Source organism: Melopsittacus undulatus, chromosome 11 (assembly GCF_012275295.1).
Source record: "Melopsittacus undulatus isolate bMelUnd1 chromosome 11, bMelUnd1.mat.Z, whole genome shotgun sequence".
Lineage (NCBI taxonomy): Eukaryota > Metazoa > Chordata > Aves > Psittaciformes > Psittaculidae > Melopsittacus > Melopsittacus undulatus.
The window spans coordinates 10,813,243-10,836,295 of NC_047537.1; the positions used below are offsets into that span (position 1 = coordinate 10,813,243).

Here is a 23,053-nt window from a genome sequence, read left to right on the forward strand (position 1 = left end):
AGCACCAACCAGTCTGGGGTTCTGAAATTCTGCTCACAGTGGCCAGGGGTTTGCTGTGAGCTGCTGCAGTGCCACAGGACGGGGCAGGGCAGTGCTCCTTGGTCGAAAATGGTTCCGGAGGAGGTAGCTTCTTTCTGACTTAGCGGTGTAACTAAAACAGCTGTGATGAGGAGGCATCTAATGGGAGCACTGGCCAGCGGATGGCACTGGTGCTCCCATGCTTCGGGAAATCGAGTTGGTGCAGTGAGAGTTGAAAGGAAAAAGCAGGGACATGTCAGTGGGGTTTTGAGGTGTTTGGCCCATGAAGGCGTTTGGGGGTTTTATCCATTTCTTTGTGAATTATGTTTGCAGCTGTAGGAGGATCATGGCAGCTCCTGGCCTTGAGGGGCTCCTGGCTCTGTTCTTAACGGTCCATGTGGCAGGAAGACACCAAAGGGTTTGCAGTTTCCACTTGGGTGGTTCCAGGTGAAATATGGCACTTTGTCCCCTGCCCTGCAGCCCCCAGGCCAGGCCATGGGTGCACCCTGCCCTCCACCCCGGCTGTCCTGGCCAGCCCGCTCTGTGGGGCAGGCGATGGCTGCTGGTGGGGCCGGGACAATGCGGGGATTCAGCAGACCGGGGGTAATGCAGCGCAAGCGAGTCTGAGAGAGGCCCTGAATAGGCCAGGCTGTGCTTGAGAAGAATGAGGGGTAGGCAGAAGGCAAGCTAGTGTTTCATGGTCATCTTATGTTACACTTCAGCCTTTCAAAGAGTGTCTGGGGCTGGTTGAATGAACCTCTCTTGCGCTGCGAATGCGGGAGCCTAAAGACAAAGGGAACTCTTGTCACTCGCAGGCCCCTTTCGGGAATAAAAGCCATTGTCACATGAACAGGGGCAGTCTGGCAGGCTGTGCATGCTTCAGTGCCCCATGATATCGCTGCGTCTCAGCAGAAATCACATTCAGGGCCCTGTCAGCTTTGATTAGCGGGGTCTCATGACTTAATGTGCTGCGATATTTCATGTCTAAGGGTGGCGGCTGTCTTTCTGTGGGATGAATGCCCTCTATTGTCCATGGAGTTATTTTATTTACATTTTTTTAAACAGCTTATAAAGGTAAAAAGATAGCTGTGCTTAAAGAGCAACATCAAATTCCTGTGCTGCTGGAGCAGGAGTGAGCGCCGCTCGGGTCAGAGACAGCAAGGCTTGTTTCACAGTCAGCATCAAAGTTCTCATCTTGTTTAACAGCTTTATAGTAAGTTCGGAACAGGTGGCAGCAGAGCTGGGTTTAGGAAGGAAACAATAAATAATCTTTTTAGCCTCTGACAACCAGGAATATTCCTGGGCCTGAGACCTCCCACTCCAACTTCTCTGTATCGTGAGCAGCAGCATTTTCCTCCCCTTCATCAGTTTGGTTCTTAAACAAGAATCTTGGGCTGAGTTTTCAGTGGGATGGGGAGTATTTAATTTTTAATGTAGTTTTTGCTTGTTGTCCATCCAGATTACCCGGATTTCAAAAGCAGAGGTTCCTTTTCCCATTAATGCTTCATCCCTTCATTTCTACAAACAATGCAGGTTGATTCTCTGTGTTAAATTCAGTCAATGTCTGCTCTTTCAACTAAGATAATGGGGATTATCTATTAAAATTCAATTGTTAAAATTCATCATAAAGTAAGTTATGTACCCAGAGAAGAAGCTCTGTAGACACAGAATACAAAGGGTTTATCAGCAATAAATACAGAAGTAATTTGATAATTTAGTAAAAAGGATGCTTGACCAAAGAGTTAAAGGAACATAAAGATGCAAGGAGTAGAAATGCATAATCCAATCACCAACGTGACCTTGAATTTTCAGTGTGATGATGTTTTAAACACCGATTTAGAGATGTTGTTGTTTGTGGTGCTGCTTCATACACAGTGCTTGAGTGCACATGGGGCATTTCTGCAAGGCTGCCGATACAAATCAGTGTTCAGGTTCATTGAGCACATGAATGGACATTCACGTTTTGGATTTCCTCATTCTGACTTTTTTGAGCTGTTCTCAGGGCAAGGAAAACAGGTCTGATGTTGCTTCTTTCCCCATTAACCGCCTTATTTATGGAAGCTTGTTCAACTCTTACTGTATTTGTGTGTGCATTTGAATTTCCTTGTTTCTTTCATATTAAATGTAATAATTGGTAAGAAACCGAAAAAAAAAACATTACAGGGGATGTTTCTTATGAAAGATGATGAGTTCAGTCTCAGTCCTTTTTTCCTATTATCTGCTGCGAAAGAACAGCTTTAGGGGCATGTTGCCTGCTCCAGAACAGAGGTAGCCAACCTGTGGCTATGGACCACTCTCTTGCCTGGTCCCAAACACTGTGTCTGCTGGAGCCAACTTGACTGTGGGCATCTTTCTGGTGAAGTGGCTGGGGAGGAGCTTGGTGTTGCTGGAGTATCACAGTTCTGCTCCTCTCTGCCAGCATTTCTGGGCTCTTGTCAAGCAGGGGGCTCTTGGAGAAGAGGTGTGAGTGTGCAGCAAATGTAATGCCATACAGAGGCTGGATATGGAGGATCTGGTGATGGCAGGTGGCCTGTGAGCAGAGGAAACTTGGGCAGTGCTTTAGAGGATGCACTGTCCAGTTAAGGCAAGTTTAAAACTGCTTTGAATGACCTGAGGAAGGCAAATTACAGAAGTGTTTGTTTCAGTTCGCTTTCCCTTCACTTGTGCACACGTAGCTTCCAACCTGGGCTTTTACTTCTCTCCCTTAAATTCCTTAGATATGAGTAAGCTGTGACTGCTTCATTTTGATGGTATCCTTAAAAAATACATTCTCTTGAAAGTGGACCTGGAAAATGTCATAGTTCTCATTTCTGAAGCTCTTCCTGAAGACAGCTGTGTATATCCTATGCTCTTTAAGCAGGAAGTAATTAAATATCTAACCTGATGTCATAGACTGTGCAGTGATGCATTCTGAGAGTCTGAGCAAAGCTGATTAGCCACAAGGTTGAAATGAGTGATTCCAAAACACAGAACAGATGTTCCCAATGATTAATCCATGGTGTGCCTTTTACTCAGTCATTTCTACCATTATTCTGTATCTGGGCTTTGATCACTGTGATTTTCTTCAAGCTGACATTGAATCCATCTCTGCAAAATCTTGTTCTCTTGTTTGGTCTCTTCTGTGGGTTTCAAAAATTCCTTCGCTATTGGTTCAGAAATACTACACTAAATCAGGCACAGGCATATTTACCTTTGTGTTGTCCCAACTTGCTTGCAGCAGAGCTAAGTAATGCAGGAGTCATCAGAAACCATGTGTCTGTCGTGCATCATCACTCCAAGCAGTGCTACCAGCAAAAGGTTATTCCTCCCATGCTAACCCCACCGTGGGAAAATTGCCTAAATTGTCAGTGTAGACACCACCCAAGTACACATGCCCTTGCAGATAAGATCTTGTGTGGCTTCCTGCACTTCGTTCTGTATATGGAAAGAATAGTCATTTTTAGATGAGACAGAGCCAGCTGCATTCAAAACAAGCAGAGAGGCTCAGGTATTGGTGCAGGGTGCCCTGGGCTGGTGTGTTCACTTCAGAACACTCCCCGTTTCCCATACTCTCTGTTTCACAATCAGGTGACTGGAAGAGTGGTCGGGTGCTCATGGCTTGGCCTGAACCTGTCAGGTTTGGGTAATTTCTGCATCCTATGGTCAGTGCACCCACACACACTTTAGATATGATTTAATGTGTTATTGCCCAGCTTTGAATTCTTCCCCATCCTCATCCAAACTTCCTGTGCGTTACCCATAGGTGTTTATCTTTGGAAAACAAAATTATAACAAAATCACAGAATCCCAGCCTGGTTTGTGTTGGAAGCTCCTCCAGCTCCAACCCCTGCCATGGGCAGGGACCCCTTCCACTGGAGCAGTTTCCTCCAAGCCCCTGTGTCCAACCTGGCCTTGAACACTGCCAGGGATGGGGCAGCCACAGCTTCTCTGGGCACCCTGTGCCAGCGCCTCAGCACCCTCACAGGGAAGAGCTTCTGCCTAAGAGCTCATCTAAAATTAAACGTCCAAATACTTTTACCAGAATTAAATCAAAGAATGACACAGAGCTCCCTCAGGATGAGAAGACTCATGAACTTTGATAGGATGTGAATCAGGCAATGGGTCATCACCTTTTCTCCTGTATAAGCAGTGGCTTTATCATGTACCTGTCCCATATATGCTTGCAGGATGCAAGGCGGGAAGGGACTAGCCTTTCCCATATTTCTGTTATGGTCTGGGGCAGGAGGGTTAGGCACTTTTCTGTGTAGCAGTAATGCTAATGCTTTACTGTTATTAGGTTACGGGCTGGAAACTATGTATGAAATGTATTTTTCTGAAAAGGCTACTTGCACCACCATTCAAGACTGTAGCATGTTCTCTTTGTAGCTGAGGGAGAGAGAGTAGCCTCAGTAAGCTGACGATATCGTAGTGTTCACCAAAGCATTTCCATGTTCCTGTACCATAGCCAGGGTTTTTGCTCTGACTGATTGGCTGGTGGAGTCAGGGAGGTTTCTCCTGTGTAGGATTTTTGTGGCCCAGCTTAATCCAACCTGAGTCTGAGGACCTGTAGTTGTATGGATGTGATTGGGCAGTGACGGGCCAAGGGGAATGGCTTGAACCTGCCCGAGGGGAGACTGAGATGAGCTCTTAGGCAGAAGCTCTTCCCTGGGAGGGTGCTGAGGCGCTGGCACAGGGTGCCCAGAGGAGCTGTGGCTGCCCCATCCCTGGCAGTGTTCAAGGCCAGGATGGACACAGGGGCTTGGAGCAAGCTGCTCCAGTGGAAGGGGTCCCTGCCTGTGGCAGGGGTTGGAGCTGGAGGAGCTTTAAGTTTCCTTCAGCCCAAACCAGGCTGGGGTTCTGTGTGATTCTGTGATTCCATGATTGCTGCTTTCCAGCACAGCTTGAAGAGCGCAGGACTTCATATGGGGAAATGCAGGTTTCTTGGCTGGGGAGGGGGATTCTCACCTGATCAGTTCCAGCATGCTGTCTGCCTAATTCAAGTGTTTGTTTTCTAACTCCAAAATGAGTCTGCGAACGAGGTGTTGCTTTTCTGGAGATCTTATCATCTATAAACAGACTGTTAAAAATAGGGTCATTTTACACAAAACTTGTTTGTGGAGTGAAACAATTCAAAACATGATAATAACAAAACAAAGTCTTAAAATAGCTCTAAGTCCAGACCACAGGCACAGCTGCCAAGCACTTTCATCTTTATTACAGTTACTCATATCACTTCTCTTATTATTCCTATTGTAAACACGCTGATTTTATCGTAGTTGTCCTCAGCCACCAGCCCATGTAACTGCACCCTATGATCCAGCCTGGATGCTCTGTCCTAGGACCCAGGCCACGCATGTCCTTCCACGTTAGCTTTGTGCATGGACATGTCTGCTGCCCCACTGCTGACAGTGTTCCCATTTCTGCACACTTTCTCCGCTGCTTCGCCACCTGCTTTAGCTGGGTGATGGTAAAATTATGCTAAACCAGCTTGTGCGATGTGCTTGAAGTTCTCCTGCCCCACAGCAGTGGTGGTTTGAGCTGTGTCTGCTGCAGCTGGGGCTGAAGGTGATGTCTCTCCACCCTTTGGCTAAATGAGTATTTGTTTCTCTGCACCCTTTGGTTCAGGGTAGAAAATGCATCCAGTAAAGGAGGAAAACCTGACCTCAGAAAGCACATGTTCATCTGATGAAGTCACCTCTACAGTTAATAGGAGATAAACCTATGTCATTTAGATAACAGTTCTGCAATTAGGTTAATCTGAATGCCCATGTGAACCTTAAGAAGCTATTAGGGAAACCATTGTTTGCTTGCATCTAAAAGGTAACAGGTTATTTGGTTAATACAGGGTATTAACCAGTTAATACTTGGTTTATACAAGGCACCAGAGATATCCGATGGTGAAGCAAGATTTTGAGAGTTGCAAGTCTTACCTTAGTTGCAAACTGAGATAGCTGGGAGAAAAAGAAAACCAGCTGCTAAAGCGAGGGAGACCCAAACCCCTTCTTTGGGGCCAAAACAGAAGTAGCAGCCTTCAGCTTGTATACGTGTTGAGAATAATTACACAGCTGGAACTTTGTGGTGTTAATCTGGTACTCTGAGAGAAAAGTAATACGAGACTTGTGGAGCAGAGGAGCATATTGGTCTCTAATCAAGTGGAATCATAAAATGGTTTGGGTTGGAAGGGACCTTAAAGCTCCTCCAGCTCCAACCCCTGCCACGGGCAGGGACCCCTTCCACTGGAGCAGCTGCTCCAAGCCCCTGTGTCCAACCTGGCCTTGAACACTGCCAGGGATGGGGCAGCCACGGCTTCTCTGGGCACCCTGTGCCAGTGCCTCAGCACCCTCACAGGGAACAGCTTCTGCCTAAGATATAATGTAAATTATCCTCTTTCAGTTATAAAGTTTGGAGTAAGAGAGGGAGATTTGGTTGAAGATTTAGCTGGGCTGAGGAATGATAGTGTGGTAATGTGCCTTTCTCTTCAGTCTCTGGTTTGCAGCACAGTCACTGTGTTAACATTAGCTTCTGCTTTTGTCACTTAAAGCTCATCTGCTGATTCCTCTTTTGGGATGAAGCCTGGACTGTCAGTGATGCAGTGTTCTTTTTGTGTTAAAAACGACCCCAACACCCACAAACCAACCCAAAACAAGCAGGAAAAAAAAAGCATATCTCTGTTCTTTCTGAACAGTAAGATTGAAAACCGATCTGCTGCTCTGTGTGTGTCTGCTTTAGTACAGTCAGTCTTTGAGGCAGCAGATGAAGTGCCCACAGGAATTCCCCAGAAGGTGGTGTAAGCCAGGGCTTCCTCTGTGAGCAGTGCTCCATGAGCTGTGGGGATTGGGCTGTGGTCCAGGATGTGGTATTTCAGCAGCCAGTTAACTTGAGGGGTTATCTCAGTGCTAGGAGAGATGGCAGGGGATGTGTCTCAAGGGGTGCTCCAAATCCCACTTAGCTTGCTTTTCTGGTTAATTTGTTCTGTGAGGGTTTCATCCAGGTCAAGTGTAATGCTGAGGTGTGTGTTTGCTGAGGGAGGAATGTGCATTTTTTACTGTATTAGGTGTGTTTACTCATTCTGTAACCAGCACAGATCTAAAATGCACCTATTTTGACAAATCCATCGTTTCCATGGTCTTTCTCTCCAAGCAGAGACAATCTCTCAGAAAGGAGAGCAGAGAAGAGTGATGAAGATGAGAGCTTTTCCTCTAAGCCCTCATCTGAATGAACCTGGGTTTGTGCCCTCAGCTGATGATGAGCTCTGCGTGGAGCAGACATGTTTTCAAACACTGCTTACAATCATTTGGGAAAATACAGGCTTACTTTTCAAAGTGTTTAGAAGGACTCTTCATATCAAACATCCTTCATAGCTCAGCTCATTCACAATTACATCAGTCCTAACACATAATGTGCTAGAAGGCTCCTTGCTCTTACTACTCTATTAACAGAAGCAATACACTCTATTAAAGAACACCATTGTAAGCTTATTCTGTACCTGAGGTCCTGGTATTCTCACACACTGCAGAAAGGAGATGCTATTAACTGCTTACAATCTTACTTAGTTTACCTGCCTCCCCAGCAGTGCACAGTTAGATCTTCATGCATTTCTGTAATCACCAGCCTGGGACAAGAGAGACAGTGGCTGAACCAGTTCTTCTCGCTGTCAAGAGTTCCTGCAGTTCACTGCAGCAGTTTCCTCATCTGCAGGAGATCCTGGCTGGGGGTTCTTTTGTGACTGTGGCAGGTCTTGGCTTATCAGAGATTTGTAGATACCACAAAAAGGAAAAATGCCATTCTTCCCATCTTTTTGACTGATGAACCCTGGCACTTCCAAGGGAATGGAGTCAAAGACCTCTTGATTTCAGAGTCTTTTAAATCTTGAATTGCTTGCACAAAATGCAACTATTTCACGACATTCAGAAGGCAGAGCAAGGTGGATAACATTCATTAAGAAAGGAGTGCTGGGTCAGCTGTGGTTTCAAATGATAGCGATAGAAAATACCCTCTAAGCTGGTTCTGTCCGAGCTTTCTCACGCTTTCTTGACAGACAACTTGATCTTTAATTCTTGCTCCAGGGTACGCTGCTGCTCAGAATATGCATCTCTGCCAGAAGTATTCTTGTTTAGAGGTATGCATGTAGCTAAATGTTGATATGATTTATACTTGAAAATCTAACAGGAATCGTTCACATGTTAAACATTTGTATAATAGTGTGTACTTGGCTTTGGATGGACTAATGCCCATTTATCCACTGTGCTGGTGTTCTCCTAAATGTACAACTTTTTTCTTCTATTTTCTAGGCAGCCATACTGAGTATTAAGCTAAAATTGCAGCCAGATCAAGATGTGGAGAAGGTGAGTCATATCCTCTGCAGGCTTCTCTGTCATCAGATCCACCTTTTGTTAAGCAGGAGATCCATCATGGCCCTCTAAGTTGTGCTGCTTTTCACTTGAGGCTTTACTTTGTTCCCAAGAAGCAACTGCTGCAGTGCTGATGTACCCTTTTCATCTAGGGAGAAGTGACACAGTGTATTTTCATAGTTCCCATTGCAGTTTACCAGAGTGCTTCTCATGCTGCAGCCACTGTTATAAAATATTCACAGAATCCCAGATTGGTTTGGATTGGAAGGGACCTTAAAGCTCATCCAGCTCCAACCCCTGCCACAGACAGGGACCCCTTCCACTGGAGCAGCTGCTCCAAGCCCCTGTGTCCAACCTGGCCTTGAACACTGCCAGGGATGGTTATCACTGATGGAATTTAGTGCTTTTGCTGCTTGGAAGCTTTTCTGATGTTTATGTTGAAAATGTCCCATCACTCTCTCAGGCAGTGCTGGTTGTTGAGCAGGGGGGTTGTGACCTGCTCACCATGTCTGAGCAGCAGGGAACGGCAGCCATCGGCCAGGTTTCAATCTGTGGTGTCATGGACCTCTTCTTTGTGTCCTTCTGTATGCTTCAGCTCTCACTCTGTGGAACATGGTGATCAAAGGCAGGGCACAGGGCTTTAAATGTGATTTCTCCTCTTAGATGTGCACGCCACTGCTGCTCCAAGATAAAGCTAACTTGGTGGAAGATTATGTGGAAGAATACCCTGAGCTCCAGAGCAAGCTCTTGCACATCCTGGACACGTGGTGTGAACCCCGTTTTAACATCAAAGACATCACAAGGTAGAAACATTTGTTGACTTTCTAAACATCTGGGGCCAAGTTGCTGTCAGAGGAGAGTATCTTCTATCTAAGATAATTCCTCAGCATAGTGGAGTGAAATATATTTACTTTTCAGCTGAGAAAGGGTAAATTCAGGAGCCTGTGCCACAAAGCCCATGAGACAGAGGTGTCATTCCTGTTGACAGATGCTCAGCTCCTGCCAGGAGAGATGAGTGCAAAATGAAACCTGGGCAGTAGTTCTTAGCAATACAGCAATATCAAAGCTTCCTCCAGGAGGCTGTAGCAATCACACTCTAGTGCTTTGCTGCAGACAAGGGCAAGTTTCAGTATCGGTTGTACAGGTTTTACAGGAAGATAATACTGTGATGAAGTGGCAGAAAAACAAGACCTGCAAGTGGTTAACCTCCATATGCTCATGAAAGTTGTGTGTGTCTTAGTTTATAAACTGCCTCTCACTAGAATAGCTCCTGTCAGTCACAGACCCAACAGCACAGTCAAACTCATAGTGCAGATGCAATAGCTGCAGTCTTGCTTCTGATAAAAGACAAGAGGGAGTTGCTTGCTTTCTCTTTCTTTAAAATAAGCCTCTGGACCTGCTTCAGTCACTGACTGGGAAATGCATGTGGTTGTGTTGTTGGCTTTTTGCTGTAATTTGGGAAAGGTTGGGGACTGTTCTTAGCAACACATAGCAAACCCAAATACCTCTGCTGCTAAATCTCTGCTATCTGGGAAGCAAAAATGTTCAGGAGATTCCAGAGATGTTTCTTTCAGATTTCATTTATTTGCTTACAGACAGTACCAAGGCCTGTCCAGGTACAAGCCAGAGAAATTTAACCGCAAAATGCTAAGCAAGCTGGTCTTCAGGCTCCTAGAGCGGTTTAACGTTGATCCAGGTATGTGATATTGCAACATATCGTGGACTTATCTCACCAGCAGAGAACAGATGAGGTCAATTTGTCTTCTTCCATGTTCAGCAAGAAATCTCTGCTGCAATTCATCACGGGGAGTTTCAGGGTTTAATTAATGATATTGAAAAACAAAGCTGGTAAGTTATGGGAATTATCACTTTGGACTGTCAAAGAATGAAGTGCTTGTGACTAATAGACTGCTTGTGCCATGATGGGGAATAAATCTTGACCTCAGAAAGGCTCTACGTAAACACATGATGGTCAGCTTTGAGTTATGACTCCATTCCACTCACATAAGAGGCAAGTCATTCGTCTGGGGATCTGTTTTCTTGAGTTATAGATCTGTCATCTGGGAAGAGATAACCCTTGGGAAGCAGGAGCCTCACAGCCTTTTGTATTCTTTGCATAAACTAGGGTTGGTGACAGGGAATTTTAAGGCTCTTCCAGCCTTCTGAGAGCAGTAACACATTTTACATCAGTGACTAGATCTGCTTCACTAGTAGTTACCTAAAGAAATCTGCTTTGTTTTGCTTTGGTTGGTTGTTAGCAGGGACTGTTGATCTTCTTTTCCTTCTCTTTGGGACCTTCCTTCAGACACCTTTAAGTGCACTGTTAGGTTTTACCCTGCAAAGCTTTCCATCAGCACCTCAAGATCTACAATTTTCTTTTCTTGGACTGAAAGGTGTTTTCTAACCACAAATTGTGGGCTTATTACACCTGGCAGCAGCACTCTGTTGCATATTAATCTTCACATCTTCAGACTGGTGTTCAAAAGTTAGTAAGATAATTCTTACAAACCCCCATTGGAGGCTAAGTAAATATAATTAAAATTAGCACATTGGTGTAAAAGCTGAGACATACGAGGGTGATTTATTTAAAATCTAAAACCTTCCCAGGAGTTCACTTGTCTTCAGAAGTTTTCCTACTTTACAAGGTTGGTCATTCAGTAGGCTCTATTGTCTGCTATGATCTGTAAAGAGAACTGAGTTGTTCCCCTTCCTTGTGACAGGTGCACCAAGGGTATGGTATTAACTGTAGAGATGAAATGGTGGAACTGTTCACGTGCAAAATCCTGAGAAACTAGGAAAGAAAAGTTCTAGGAGAGGAGCATGTAGGTGCTCATCCCAGGTGTTCTCTGTGGATGCAGTGTCCTCAGCCTGGTGATGGTGTCCCAGACAGTGCTGCTAATAATAGCCAAATCTTGCTGGTCCTCCACAACACATTCGCTGGTGGTAATGACAACACATTCCTTGAGGTAGATACAGATCCCATTCCTTCCTACACGTTCAGAGAGTGACTTATCCCGTGCAAACTGCAGTGTCTACAGTGCAGGATAAGTCACTTGCTAGATAGGGCTGTCCACCTCTGCTCATGGGAGAGGTTTCTGGCAGGCTTCTGGTTTAGACAAGATGACAGATTTGGGGCAGCTAAAACCAGTGCTGAATGACTCTCATACTCCATAGATGAAAGTAGGTGTTTATTTTTTGCATAATATCACATGTAATTCAGAGCAGAACTTCTCATTTCACTGAACTGTGGCTGTTTTATTCTCCTTTGAAGTGTTTTGGAAAGGGATGAATGCCTACAGAGGAATTTCTGCTGTAGTGCTGATCCTGCTTGAACTGAACTGGGAAATGGTGACAGCTGGAATAACATGGCTTTCCTTTCTTCCCGCCTCTGTGCCTTCCCTTCTTCTGGATTTCTGAGTGGTCTTTCTCCATTCTTTAGTGGAAGTAAATCTGACTGCAAGGAAAGAGCCTACAGAAAGGAAGCAGGTTAGGTAAACCATACAGATGAAGCCCCCATTTCTCTGGTTCTCAGTAGCTCCTCCAAAAGCTAGCAGAGAGGTAAAATTCACCCTTTGTTAACTAACCTGATTGTGGGCTTGTTCAATGCTGCAGTCTTCTGCTGCTTTCTATCTCCTCTTCACTCACGACTCCACTTGCTGATAGAAGCTGAGAGCAGCAGCACAAGAGGGAAGTGGCTTTTGGTGAAAAAGGCATGCGGAGGATAGGGTTTCTTGATATGAGAAGGCAAACTTGTAGGTGACTCAGTTCTTGCAGTTCCAAATCTACTTTCATATTTCACTGTTCAAGCTCACTCTTACCACTCACAATAGATTTCACTGACTTCTACGCAAAATATAGGTGTTGATCAGCCGTTAAGATTTGAAACACTCCTTGGAACTGCCAGTTTTACGTTTTGGAGCCACATGGGAGGTTGGTCCAATATAAGAAGGATCTGGAACCCCAGGGAAAAAAAAAAAACCAAAACATCACCTTAGATCAGTTCCACCTCTTCTTTTTCTGAACCATATTCCAGCATTCCTGTTAACACACCTGGTAAGGGGAAGCTATTCTGCCAGTTCCCAAAGGTGTCCCAGTAAATTGTGTGTGGATTCCATTTAACTGGCTTTAGTGGGGAAGTTGGGCAGAAATGGCATGGGATTGAGGAAATTGGGTTTCATGGAGTCTTTTCTCACCCGTGGGACAGCTTGCTCTGCTGTAATGAGCCTGTAGCTTTTGCAGGCTACTTACTTACCGCTCTTTGGAGATCCTGTGCTCCTGACTTAGATTTACAGATTCAAGTGTCAGTCCAAACAGTTCTCAGAGGTGAGGGGACAGACCCTGCGAGGGATTGAGGCTGTTTTCTGCTGGCTTGCACAGCTGGTGTAGCACAGGGGGTTCAGTGGCAGTTCCCATTGAAAATTCATTGGGTATGAGGTAGAAATGATGCCACTTTGAAAAGTACAACTGTCCTCAGAAACTGGGCCTTAGTGCCTGTGTGACAATAACGCAGATAGTAGCAGTGTTAACAGGAGAGATGGTAGCTGAATGCACAGTGAGCAACTGTCCTGTAGCAGTGTAGTAAATCAGCTGAGCATCTCCAGGTTTGAATGTGATGCAGATGTTTCTACCATACTCTTTAAACCATGTTCTTTTTAGCATAAATAAGAGAAGTGTTTCTGTTCATCTGACCACCAGGTTATCATTTTCATTTAATCTTTCATTTCCATCTGGTGTGAACCTTCCTCACTAAGCCCCAGTTCTGGTTGGCCAGATGAAGCGTTCCCACTGCCTCAGTGCTGGGGCAGCAGAGGGCAGACGAGGGCTGCTCAGCAGCCTGTGCATCTCCTCAGGTGAGGCACCACTGTCCTCAGGTCCTGGAGAGCTGCGGGCACAACCCAGGGCAGTCACCAGGGAGAGCTCCAGCAGGACGCTGGGACTCCACACTGGGCCCTTTCAAAAGGTGCTCTGTTAGAAAGCCAGGAATGACTGTTAGAGCTCCACAGGGATGCTTTTGGAAGGGGGAAGTTTCAAATGCTTTTGCCCTTTTCTCATGAAAACACAGCAGAATGTTATTCCTTCCCTTTACATTTGTTTTACAAGGGTTGTTTCCCTCTACTTCCATGGTGATTTTCCTTCAGAGTGTTTTAGCTCTCATGTTATGTACCAGCACATCTCTCTACACAACACTGACTGAGAAGAACCTCTAGGCTTAGACATCAGGAGATAGGAGCCAACCATTCATGAGGCTGCGGTGGCTGCAGAGTCAAGCTGCAGGGAGAGGGGATTGAACATCCCAGGATCCTTTCTGGGGCCGTTACCTTCTCAGATACATTTTTGTCTACTGAAGTACAGGCAATAGAAGATGATCTACGTTAGACCAAGACAAGCAGGCCAGCAGTTCCAGTCTTTGAGTTGGAAAAGCTGACCCTGTCCTTGCAGTTCTGAGCATGAATTCATCATACCCAGGCATGTGTCTAAAGACCACACCAGAGCATTTTTTCCTTTAGGCATAGATCAAACCCTTGTGCTGTGTTCTCTGCTCTTCCTCCAGCCACTTGAGCAGGTAGCTCAAGCACTGGGGGGTACTCTGAGGCCTCTGCTGTTTCACCTGCTTTCTGAGGACTGCTGACCCTGATCTGTAGTGGCACAGAGCATTTGATGAGAGGCACCAATGCATCTTTGAAGTGACAGCAAAACGAGGTTTTCTTGAGTCCTGCCCTACCCTCCACTAATTCACACATCGGGCCTAAGCTCATAATACATGAGAGACTAATGCCCAGCTTGCTTCTCATGGGATTCCCTGCAATCCTTAATCCTTAGCAATACCAGGGTAAAAGCCTCTTGTGTTTCAGGTACCCTCATTTTGTTAAGAAAAGGCTCCTTTACTTTGTCCCCAGACAAGGTATGCTTTGTCTGGCATACTCTTTTCTGCCAGGGTGAAGGAGTTTCATTGTGAATGGAAGTCAAGCTCTCAGGGCAGTGTAAAGAGAGGATTGGGTCCACATCCCAGCTCAGGAGGCATCGTGTATCACCTGGGAGTGGTAGCCACACACCACACCTAAAAACGTATTGCGCCATGTCCCCAGTAGACACATCTCACCCATGTTACAAGTGTGAGATAAGTGTGTATTGTGGGTTTCATACCCTGTGTGACAGGTGGATTCCATTTTTACTTCCTCTGTGTTGCTGATGACCATTGACTCTCTGCTGACGACCAAGAGCAGACTGGGATTTTTGCTTCTGAGTCAGTCCCAGATGTGAAGATAAAGATGTGGTTCAGATAAAGCACTGTTGTGGTGCAACTGTCAGGTTAAGAGTTAACATATGCCCAAAGAGGTGCTGTTATAGTATTATACCTTTTGTATTCCACTAGTGCTCCACAACCCAGTCATGATCTCAAAACCCCATTGTACAAACACTGAATAGAAGCATGGTCCCTGTTCTGGAGAGCTTAGGATGTTGTCTTTTGCACCAACATCGGTTTTGACTCAGGAGACCTGAGTTCAGACTCCTGTTCACTCAGCTAAATGAGTTGCTCTGTCCTGATGCAGATTTCTGGGTTGGATTTCTGCAGATGTAAGGTGTAGATAGATGGTTATTAAATGGCAGGGAAAAGGTCTGGCAAAGACTCAGCAGTCCCATCTGTGTCACCCTCCTGCCCTAAAGCCAAAGGAGCTCCTTCTGCTGCTGCTGATATGCAGGGAACATAGAATCATAGAATAGTTAGGGTTGGAAAGGACCTTAAGTTCCATCCAGTTCCAACCCCCCTGCCATGGGCAGGGACACCTCACACTAAACCATGTCACACAAGGCTCTGTCCAACCCGGCCTTGAACACTGCCAGGGATGGAGCATTCACAGCTTCCCTGGGCAACCCATTCCAGTGCCTCAGCACCTTTACAGTAAAGAACTTCCTCCTTATATCCAATCTAAACTTCCCCTGTTTAAGTTTAATCCCATTCCTCCTTGTCTTGTCTCTACAGTCCCTGATGAACATAGAACCTATTGATAAAGACCTCCAAGGTGGAAAGTTTGCCATCTCCTGTGCCACCTATGCCAGTTCACCCTAGTATTGCCATTTCTTTTCTGTTGTGTTTTTGTTGTTTGGTTTTTTTCCTCCAAGAGTCTGGATGAAATCTTTTGCCTTTATGATTTTGATAGATGCACCTCATGTTTTACTTTGGCTGTACCAATTTTGTGTTTGTCCTGTTCTTTTGTATGTGTGTCTTCCACTTTCCATGTTCTTTTCACTTCCTTCTTGGGACTGAGATCAGTAGAAGTTTCTGATTTAGGAGTTAGGTCCCTTGCTTCACTTCCAGTGCTTCCATTGCCATCCCTTCTGAACTCCTTTCCCTTTAGAAAGTATTTTCACGTGAAATCTTACCTGCAAGTTCCTTGAGTTTATTGAAGTCCATCTTGTTGGTTTTATTTTGCTGTTCTGCCTTAGAGCTTTGAACTCTTCATTTCATTGTCTCTTACCAAGTGACTTTTTCATCCTCATGCTTTTCATTAGTCCCTCTGTGGTTTTTGTAATCAAATATAGAAAACTGAATTCAAATTCAGTTATTTTGCTCCATCAGAATAGAAAATGCTGCTTGTGGCTTCAAAACTATTCCACTCCATCCATGTTGCTCTGTCCTACTTCTCTCACAGATACCCATGCACTTAAAACTCCTCAGTTCTGCCAAATTGTGAGCTTTGGTTATTTCCTCTCAGCTCAATGGATCTCCTGGGTGACCCAGAGCAGCCATGCTCTGCTCCTTTCTGAAGTGCTTTGAAATCTCTTAAGTCAGTGGTGATATTATTAACTCTTACGTTGATCTCACCTTCTTCAAAGAGTGTTGCTTTCCATGAGGTGCTGATCGTTCCTTTGGGTATTGGGATAACATCCAGAGGAAAGATCACTATTTACTGGGGTAATATCCAGTGAGATAATTGCAATAATTTCCTCACATCTTTAGAGGGTGAGGATAAGTTGTCACACTGTGGAAGATGAGCTTATAACAGCTTCAAACATTTCTATTTGAGGTGGAAATGGTCAAGTTATGGCGTGATGCTGCTGTAACCAATGGGACATCAATTCCTATCCCTCTAGATTCAGGGGCTGGTATTCAGTCTTCATTCTCTCAGTTTTTATTCTTTGGGCATAGCCACATGTGTGGGGCAGGGGGAGTGCAAAGCTCTGGGGTCCTTTGACTTGGTAATACCAGTTTCTCCTGGTGTACGTTGATTCAAGGGAGACTTTTCATTTCACTTTACTGTTTTCTGTTACCATTTCCAATTGCTGGTTGTGCTCCTTCTGACTACCAGTGAGATGGGTTTAGCCACTGAAACCCCAGTCAAGGGTTTGGTTAAACCTTTCCTTGTACATGCATACCAGCATCCAGCAAGAACTGACAGATATGTATGCTAATCCTGGTTAATGTATTTTATCTTCTATGTTATCTCTCTTTGTGCTGGATTTCAAAACAGGGAGCTATGTGAAGACCTTGTTTTTTCCAGTTATAATGAGGCCTAGCTAATGAAGATGACAGGAATAAAAATAATAACAACAACTGTTGCTTGCTAGCTCAGCAAAACAATAGCCACCTCCCTCCGCGTATGGAGATGGAGTATGTCTCATGGATATGTATTTTATCAGATAAACTTTAGCCACAAGTTTACATCCTGAGGAACATGTTCAAGAATGCTTCAATGAGTTAACAGCACAGGTTCCAATTAAATCAAAAGAACACAGCCTCTAGAGACTGGAGGTGGTGCCTTTATGAAGATGCCACCTAATTAAAGGTGTGAAGTCATTGACTAGGAAGTGTATTGAACCAGTGCATGTTATCATTGCAAGGTGGTAGAACCAGAGATATCAGAACCAAGGATTAGCATTGCTAATCATGGGTGAGAGTGTAAATAACAGTTTCTTTAGATAAGCTGACAGTGTGTCTGTCCATCATTGTTCCAAGCATGATGGCATCCTGCCTTCCACATACTGAGTTTGAAACTGGGGAAGGAAAAATGGCATGTCTAGACAGTTAAACTTCAAGGAATTTCAGCTGTCTTGTGTACTTAAATGTCCTTCTCCTTCTTCCAGCTCTCTGCCCTAATGTCGTAAATCAGCGGCACTTGAGAAGTCTGAAATACCTCTTTTACAAGAGATTTGTTGAGGTACGTTTCTGCATTGTGTGCCCTGGGTGTGAATGAGGCTTTTTGTTTCTTTTGCATTTCTAATAACGTAATTGATGTGATTGGAATGTATTGATAGTATGCGAGCAAGTTTTCCTTGTGATGATTATTGTATAGAAATGCAATGGATCTGCCACTGGACCTGTTTATTCTGAGTGAATAGTTTGTATGTCCATTTGTATTCTAATGACTGGGTGTTATGACTGTGCAGACTTGGGTGCTAGCTTGCCTCAGCATCCTCAGCAGTGTTCTGAGACACATCTAGGTAGGTCAGAATATCTCTCCACACATGTATTTTCTCTCAGCTGTCTCAAATAAGCAGGAGCATACTGGCTAGAGAGGTTTTGGGGGTTGTGTGTTGGGTTTTTTAACACTAGGATTTAGGCAGTTCACATTGCTGGGTTCTTTGTAGGCACTTTGCTTTGGTACTTGTGGCTTGGCTGTGATAGGTATGGCCCAGACTTGCCACAGAATCTCTTTTGTGCTAACAGCCATGTTGCTGCTGAGCAAAATGGTGGTACTTTCCACTCTTGTCCAGCCTCCAAATTCTCTTTCCAAATGTGCTGGTACTTGTCCTGGCACTGGGGGCTTGTAGAAATAAGAAGAAGCCTTTGGTTCCTTCTAAGGGGCAGGTTTCTAGGAGGTAGCTTGGAGGCTGACTGCAGAATTGCTTCACTATGGTTTATCCTCCACTCTCATGAGTGTACTGAGCCAAGTCACGGCCCTTTGGATGCTCTTGAGCACACTGTGTGGGGGAGGACATTTCTTTTTAGCAAGGCAGTTTTTCTGCTTCTCTTGAGAATCTGGCATTCATCCTTATCCTGTGCCTGGAAGCAGGTTGTACCAGCTGAGAGTAAGGTTTTGTTCTGCCTCTTCTGGAAAAAAACAGCTTGCATGTGTTGTATTCAGGTGTAGCAATAGGACTGGGAAGGACAAGGACCACAAGAGAGCAAATATCATAGTAAAATATTTCGATTTCTTGAATTTTGCATTATCAAGCTGTATTGGCCAAACATGGGGCGGTGCTTCACCTGCAGGTCATGGAAGACTTTCTCCTTGTAGATGCAAGAAGTTTTTTTGACAGTTTTAACAGAGCCCAACAGGTTGTTCAGATGTTCCTACAGAACAGCTGGTCCAATTTTCAGAGAGCCAGTTTTCAGGAATTGAGAAACCTCCTCCAAAAGTGCCCGTTCTTGTGCTCGAAGAGGATTCATGTGATGTTCAGAAGAAGGCAGATCCATGTGTTTTTTTTTGATATCCACACCTAGTTCTTTGAAGGTGAAGATGGGTTTGAATGGTGGTGACCTGATGACAGCATTCTGGCACAGCCAGTTCTGCTTCCAAGACCTCCTGATCCATTAATGAAGGCTCTGATCTGCCTTTGCTGCCTGTCAGATCCCTGACAGAAGAGCTGGGGAGGACTGAGTCTTTCAGCATCCTGCATCTCAAAGCCTTAATGTTGGGTGACATCATTCTAGAGAGCTTGGTCATCTGCAGTGAAAGAGCAAAGAGCATTTATCCAGGTGTATTTGTTTAGCAGAGTGCACTGGATTCTTGAGCTGGTGTTCTGCTCTCTTTGGCCTTCCACTTCCTTTGTTTTGGAATATTTGCTTGATTTAAAGTATCCAAGCTGGCTGGTTGCTTCCATTAAGGTACATTTGGCAGCTGTTTCTGGATACGGTCCCTTCTTCTGAGAGCTCTTTGGTGTTCTCTGTTTACCATTCTCAGCTGGTTAAATGCCTCCTTTATATCACTAGTATTTATATTACATGCTTGTATATCTCAAAGATGTTTACTTTGAGGCCTTTACTCCCTGTTTGCTCTTGTACCTTTCCATGAAGTGGCACTAGTGATCCTTGTTACCTCTGCCAGAAGTGGGGGGGAGGCTCAGGTCTCCCTGGCCAGTGAGTCTCATGCAGCCCATGATCTTGGCAGAGTGGAGAGAAGGTCCCATCCTGGTTTCTCCTGAAGGTTGGCTCTGAGCTGCACTGGGGTGGGGATTTTAGCTTATGGGGTTCCTTTCCCAGACCTCATGGTTCCAGTGGATTTTTCATGACTGGGCTGTTGAGAAAAGTATTCTGAAGGCTCAGCCTTGCAGATGATCCCTGAGATCACTCCCATTACTGGAGCCTGTGGGGACAGCTCTGCTGGGGCAGCTGTTGAGTTGAGCAGTCCATGGACATATTGCAAATCCAAGGTAAAGGCAGCACCAGTGATCCACGTGTTCCCTCAGACCATGGCCTGTTTCAGCTTTGCTCAGTGCTGTCTCTGTCATTCCAAGGGCACCACGTGAGCCTTGAGGTCCTCAGAAACACTGCTGTACTTTGCAGGGGGTTGTTAAGGTGATCGGTGTCCTGGAAATGAGCTCAGCTCCAGGTGATAATGAGATGTCAGACTACTGCAGAGGGAGGTCCTGCCATTGCCTGTGTACTTGGGTTGCAGATGAGGGGGTTTGTCCATGTGCTGGAGTGTAGCAATTGTCTGAATTACTTCATCTAAGCTGGTTTTGTGCCATGCCCCGGCTGGTGACATCTGAGAAGCAGAGATTTCCCGTGTGCTCCAGAACACATTCCTCAAGCACAGTTGATGCCAGTGTGGAAGATGTGTGTGAAATTTCAGCTTGCTCTATGCAGCATTCTTTTCTTTCTTTTTTTTTTTTTTTGAAGACAGCTCTGAAATAATTTTGTCTTTTCAGAAAACCATGACTCAGGAGAACTGGGCAGATCACGTCCAGGTGAGTATGGATTTCCCGCTCCATTTTCTCAAGGTTGTTTTCTTGGAGGTGTGATTTTAAGATGTTCAGAATATCCAGCTCTGGAAGAACATTGATGTTTTACTTCCTGATGTTCTAATTTTGCTGGAGTATTTAGATAAGATTATCAAGTACATTCCTTTACTTGCCTGCACTTATTTGTAAGTGAACACTGGTAGTTACATTACTTACAAGGAAAGGGGAACAGAGAGTTCACTTTAGGCAGTTAACAAGGAGTGTGAGTAAATCAGGACAAATCTTAGATTCCCTTTGCATGCTCCACTCTGATCACTTGCGGCAGCTTTCTTGGGTGACTGTCAGATACTGGGACTTCTACCTCTTGTGCTGTAGGACACAAGTAATTTTGCTAACAGATGAAGAAGGGTAGCAGTGTACTATTTTTTCTTGGTGTATAAACAGGAGAGTTCAGACAGCCATGTTTTGGCCTGATACTACAACAAATGCATCTGTGACAATGAAATGTCAAGAAATTACAGGGTAACAGGGCATTAGTGTTGTGTTCATGATATCCTTATGGAATTGCAACCTCATGGGGAGTGTTTGCTCCTTTTCTGTAACTTCTCTCACTTGGAATTCTGCAGCCAGTAAGGATTTCTGACCATTGGCTGGAATCTGCCTTTGAAAATCCATTGGAATGGTCCATGTAGACCTTAGAGTGGTACCAGGCCAGGCTGATGACTGACAATCTCATGCATTTGAGATCTTGGCATTGTCTGTGCACACCAAATGACTGAATTGTAAACACAGAATCATTGTACAATCAGAGACCAGTTTGTATTGAAGGGACCTTAAAGCTCACCCAGTTCCACCCCCTGCCATGGGCAGGGATCCCTTCCACTGGAGCAGCTTGCTCCAAGCCCTTGTGTCCAACCTGGCCTTGAACACTGCCAGGGATGGGGCAGCCACAGCTTCTCTGGGCACCCTGTGCCAGCGCCTCAGCACCCTCACAGGGAAGAGCTTCTGCCTAAGAGCTCATCTCAGTCTCCCCTCGGGCAGGTTCAAGCCATTCCCCTTGGCCTGTCCCTACAGGCCCTTGTCCCAAGCCCCTCTCCAGCTTTCCTGCAGCCCCTTTAGGCACTGGAGCTGCTCTCAGGTCTCCCCTTCAGGAGCCTTCTCTTGTCCAGGCTGACCCAGCCCAGCTCTCACAGCCTGTCCTCATGAGATATTTCTTCTCTCTTTTATGTGTCAGAAACAAAAAGAACAGTTCAAAAGGTGTGAGGATGTGGTTTTTAAGACAGAAACCATTGATCCAATGCCCAGCAGCATGGCATGTTAAACCTACTGTGTGTTTTCAGTGGTGAATATGCTCCTGAGTATGATAAACTACACACTGTGTGTAGTTTATCATACCCATACAAGAGGCCAGGCTTTGTGCGGAGTCTTGCCTCTTGATCTTGGTGATCTTGTCCAGTGAAAGAACTTTCCAGGTTTCCTTTTCCCCCTCACAAGTTTAAAGGTTATCATAGGATCTGATCCATTGCAGGATCAAGACTTGAGATGAGATTAGCCATGAAACTATAGCCAATATGTTCCTCACAACTTCTGGGTGTACTTCAGTGTCTGCAGTGAAGGGTTTGATGGTGGATAGTAGGAGCACCCTCCCAGTTTCAGATACATGGCTGCAGATCATGTCAGTCACTTGTGGAGACAGGAGGCTTAGGAATAGATGCTGTCTGAAAAATGCTTGTTGGGTGCCTGCTGTGAGAGCTCCCTAGAGAACCACAAAGAGCTTAGCTATATGCTGGTCTCTGACAGAAACTTCTCTTTGCTTTTCCAAAGGGTTCCAAACTTTGTATTTTCTGTGTACTGCCAACTAATCTATTTTTTACAACTATGTAATTATCACACGAGTGGTGCTTAAACTTGCCTCTTATCAGTCCTGCCTCTCAGTGCTATCAGAAATTACTGTCTTTGGCATCACTTCAAAGTGATTGGAATCTGTACCTGTGCATCTGAAGGAAACTGAAGTAATCTCATGTGCAGATTGGCTTCTGCTGCACCAAACAAAGGACAAGTTACAAAGCAGGAACCTCTGAGCAACTTCTGGTTTTCAGGACAAAAACTAAGTTTGCCCAGGACTTTACTGTGTTTGAAAGAGGTGGGTTTACACAAGGAAAAGGTTTAACTTCCCATGCAGAGCTTCATCAATGACCTGACATGTTTTGACCAAAAGAAGTCCATTAGACTCCTTATGGAGCTGGAGGGAGTTGTGTGTCCTTTTGAATGTTTAGTTCAGGCTCACAGACAATTTGTCTCTGCTGAGTTCTGCCTAGAGATGCAGTACCGAAGACATTGTGTTGGGTAGGAGGCAGAAGATGGGATGCAGCGTAACCTCAAAAAACCAAAACTCCCCAAAGACTCCACAATGGCAAACTCACAGTCAGAATTTGTGGATTTTTTTTCAGTTTTAATCCCAGAATCCCAGCCTGGTTTGTGTTGGAAGGGACCTTAAAGTTCACCCAGTTCCACCCCCTGCCACGGGCAGGGACCCCTTCCACTGGAGCAGCTTGCTCCAAGCCCCTGTGTCCAACCTGGCCTTGAACACTGCCAGGGATGGGGCAGCCACAGCTTCTCTGGGCACCTTGTGCCAGCGCCTCAGCACCCTCACAGGGAAGAGCTTCTGCCTTATATCTAAAATGTCCAAAGGGGTTGAAAACTTTCATGGTTTTAAAGCCCATTTTTCTTCATTTGTGCTGCAGCTGTTGCAAAAGACTTCAATGATATAGATGCCAAAGCCCTGGTGAACGTGGTGTCTC

The 23,053-nt window shown here is 45.1% G+C and overlaps 1 protein-coding gene across 7 annotated transcripts in view; it reads left to right on the forward strand.

Annotated features, from left to right (window-relative positions):
• Nucleotides 1–23,053, forward strand: part of EXD3 (exonuclease 3'-5' domain containing 3) — a 286,325-nt gene that overhangs the window by 100,839 nt on the left and 162,433 nt on the right. For all 7 annotated transcript variants that reach the window (XM_031042579.2, XM_031042586.2, XM_031042591.2 and 4 more), the window contains 5 exons: nt 8,289–8,342; nt 9,012–9,151; nt 9,944–10,044; nt 17,433–17,506; nt 20,220–20,258. In XM_031042579.2, the coding sequence (XP_030898439.2) occupies nt 8,289–8,342; nt 9,012–9,151; nt 9,944–10,044; nt 17,433–17,506; nt 20,220–20,258 (408 nt within the window). The remainder of the gene's footprint in view (nt 1–8,288; nt 8,343–9,011; nt 9,152–9,943; nt 10,045–17,432; nt 17,507–20,219; nt 20,259–23,053) is intronic.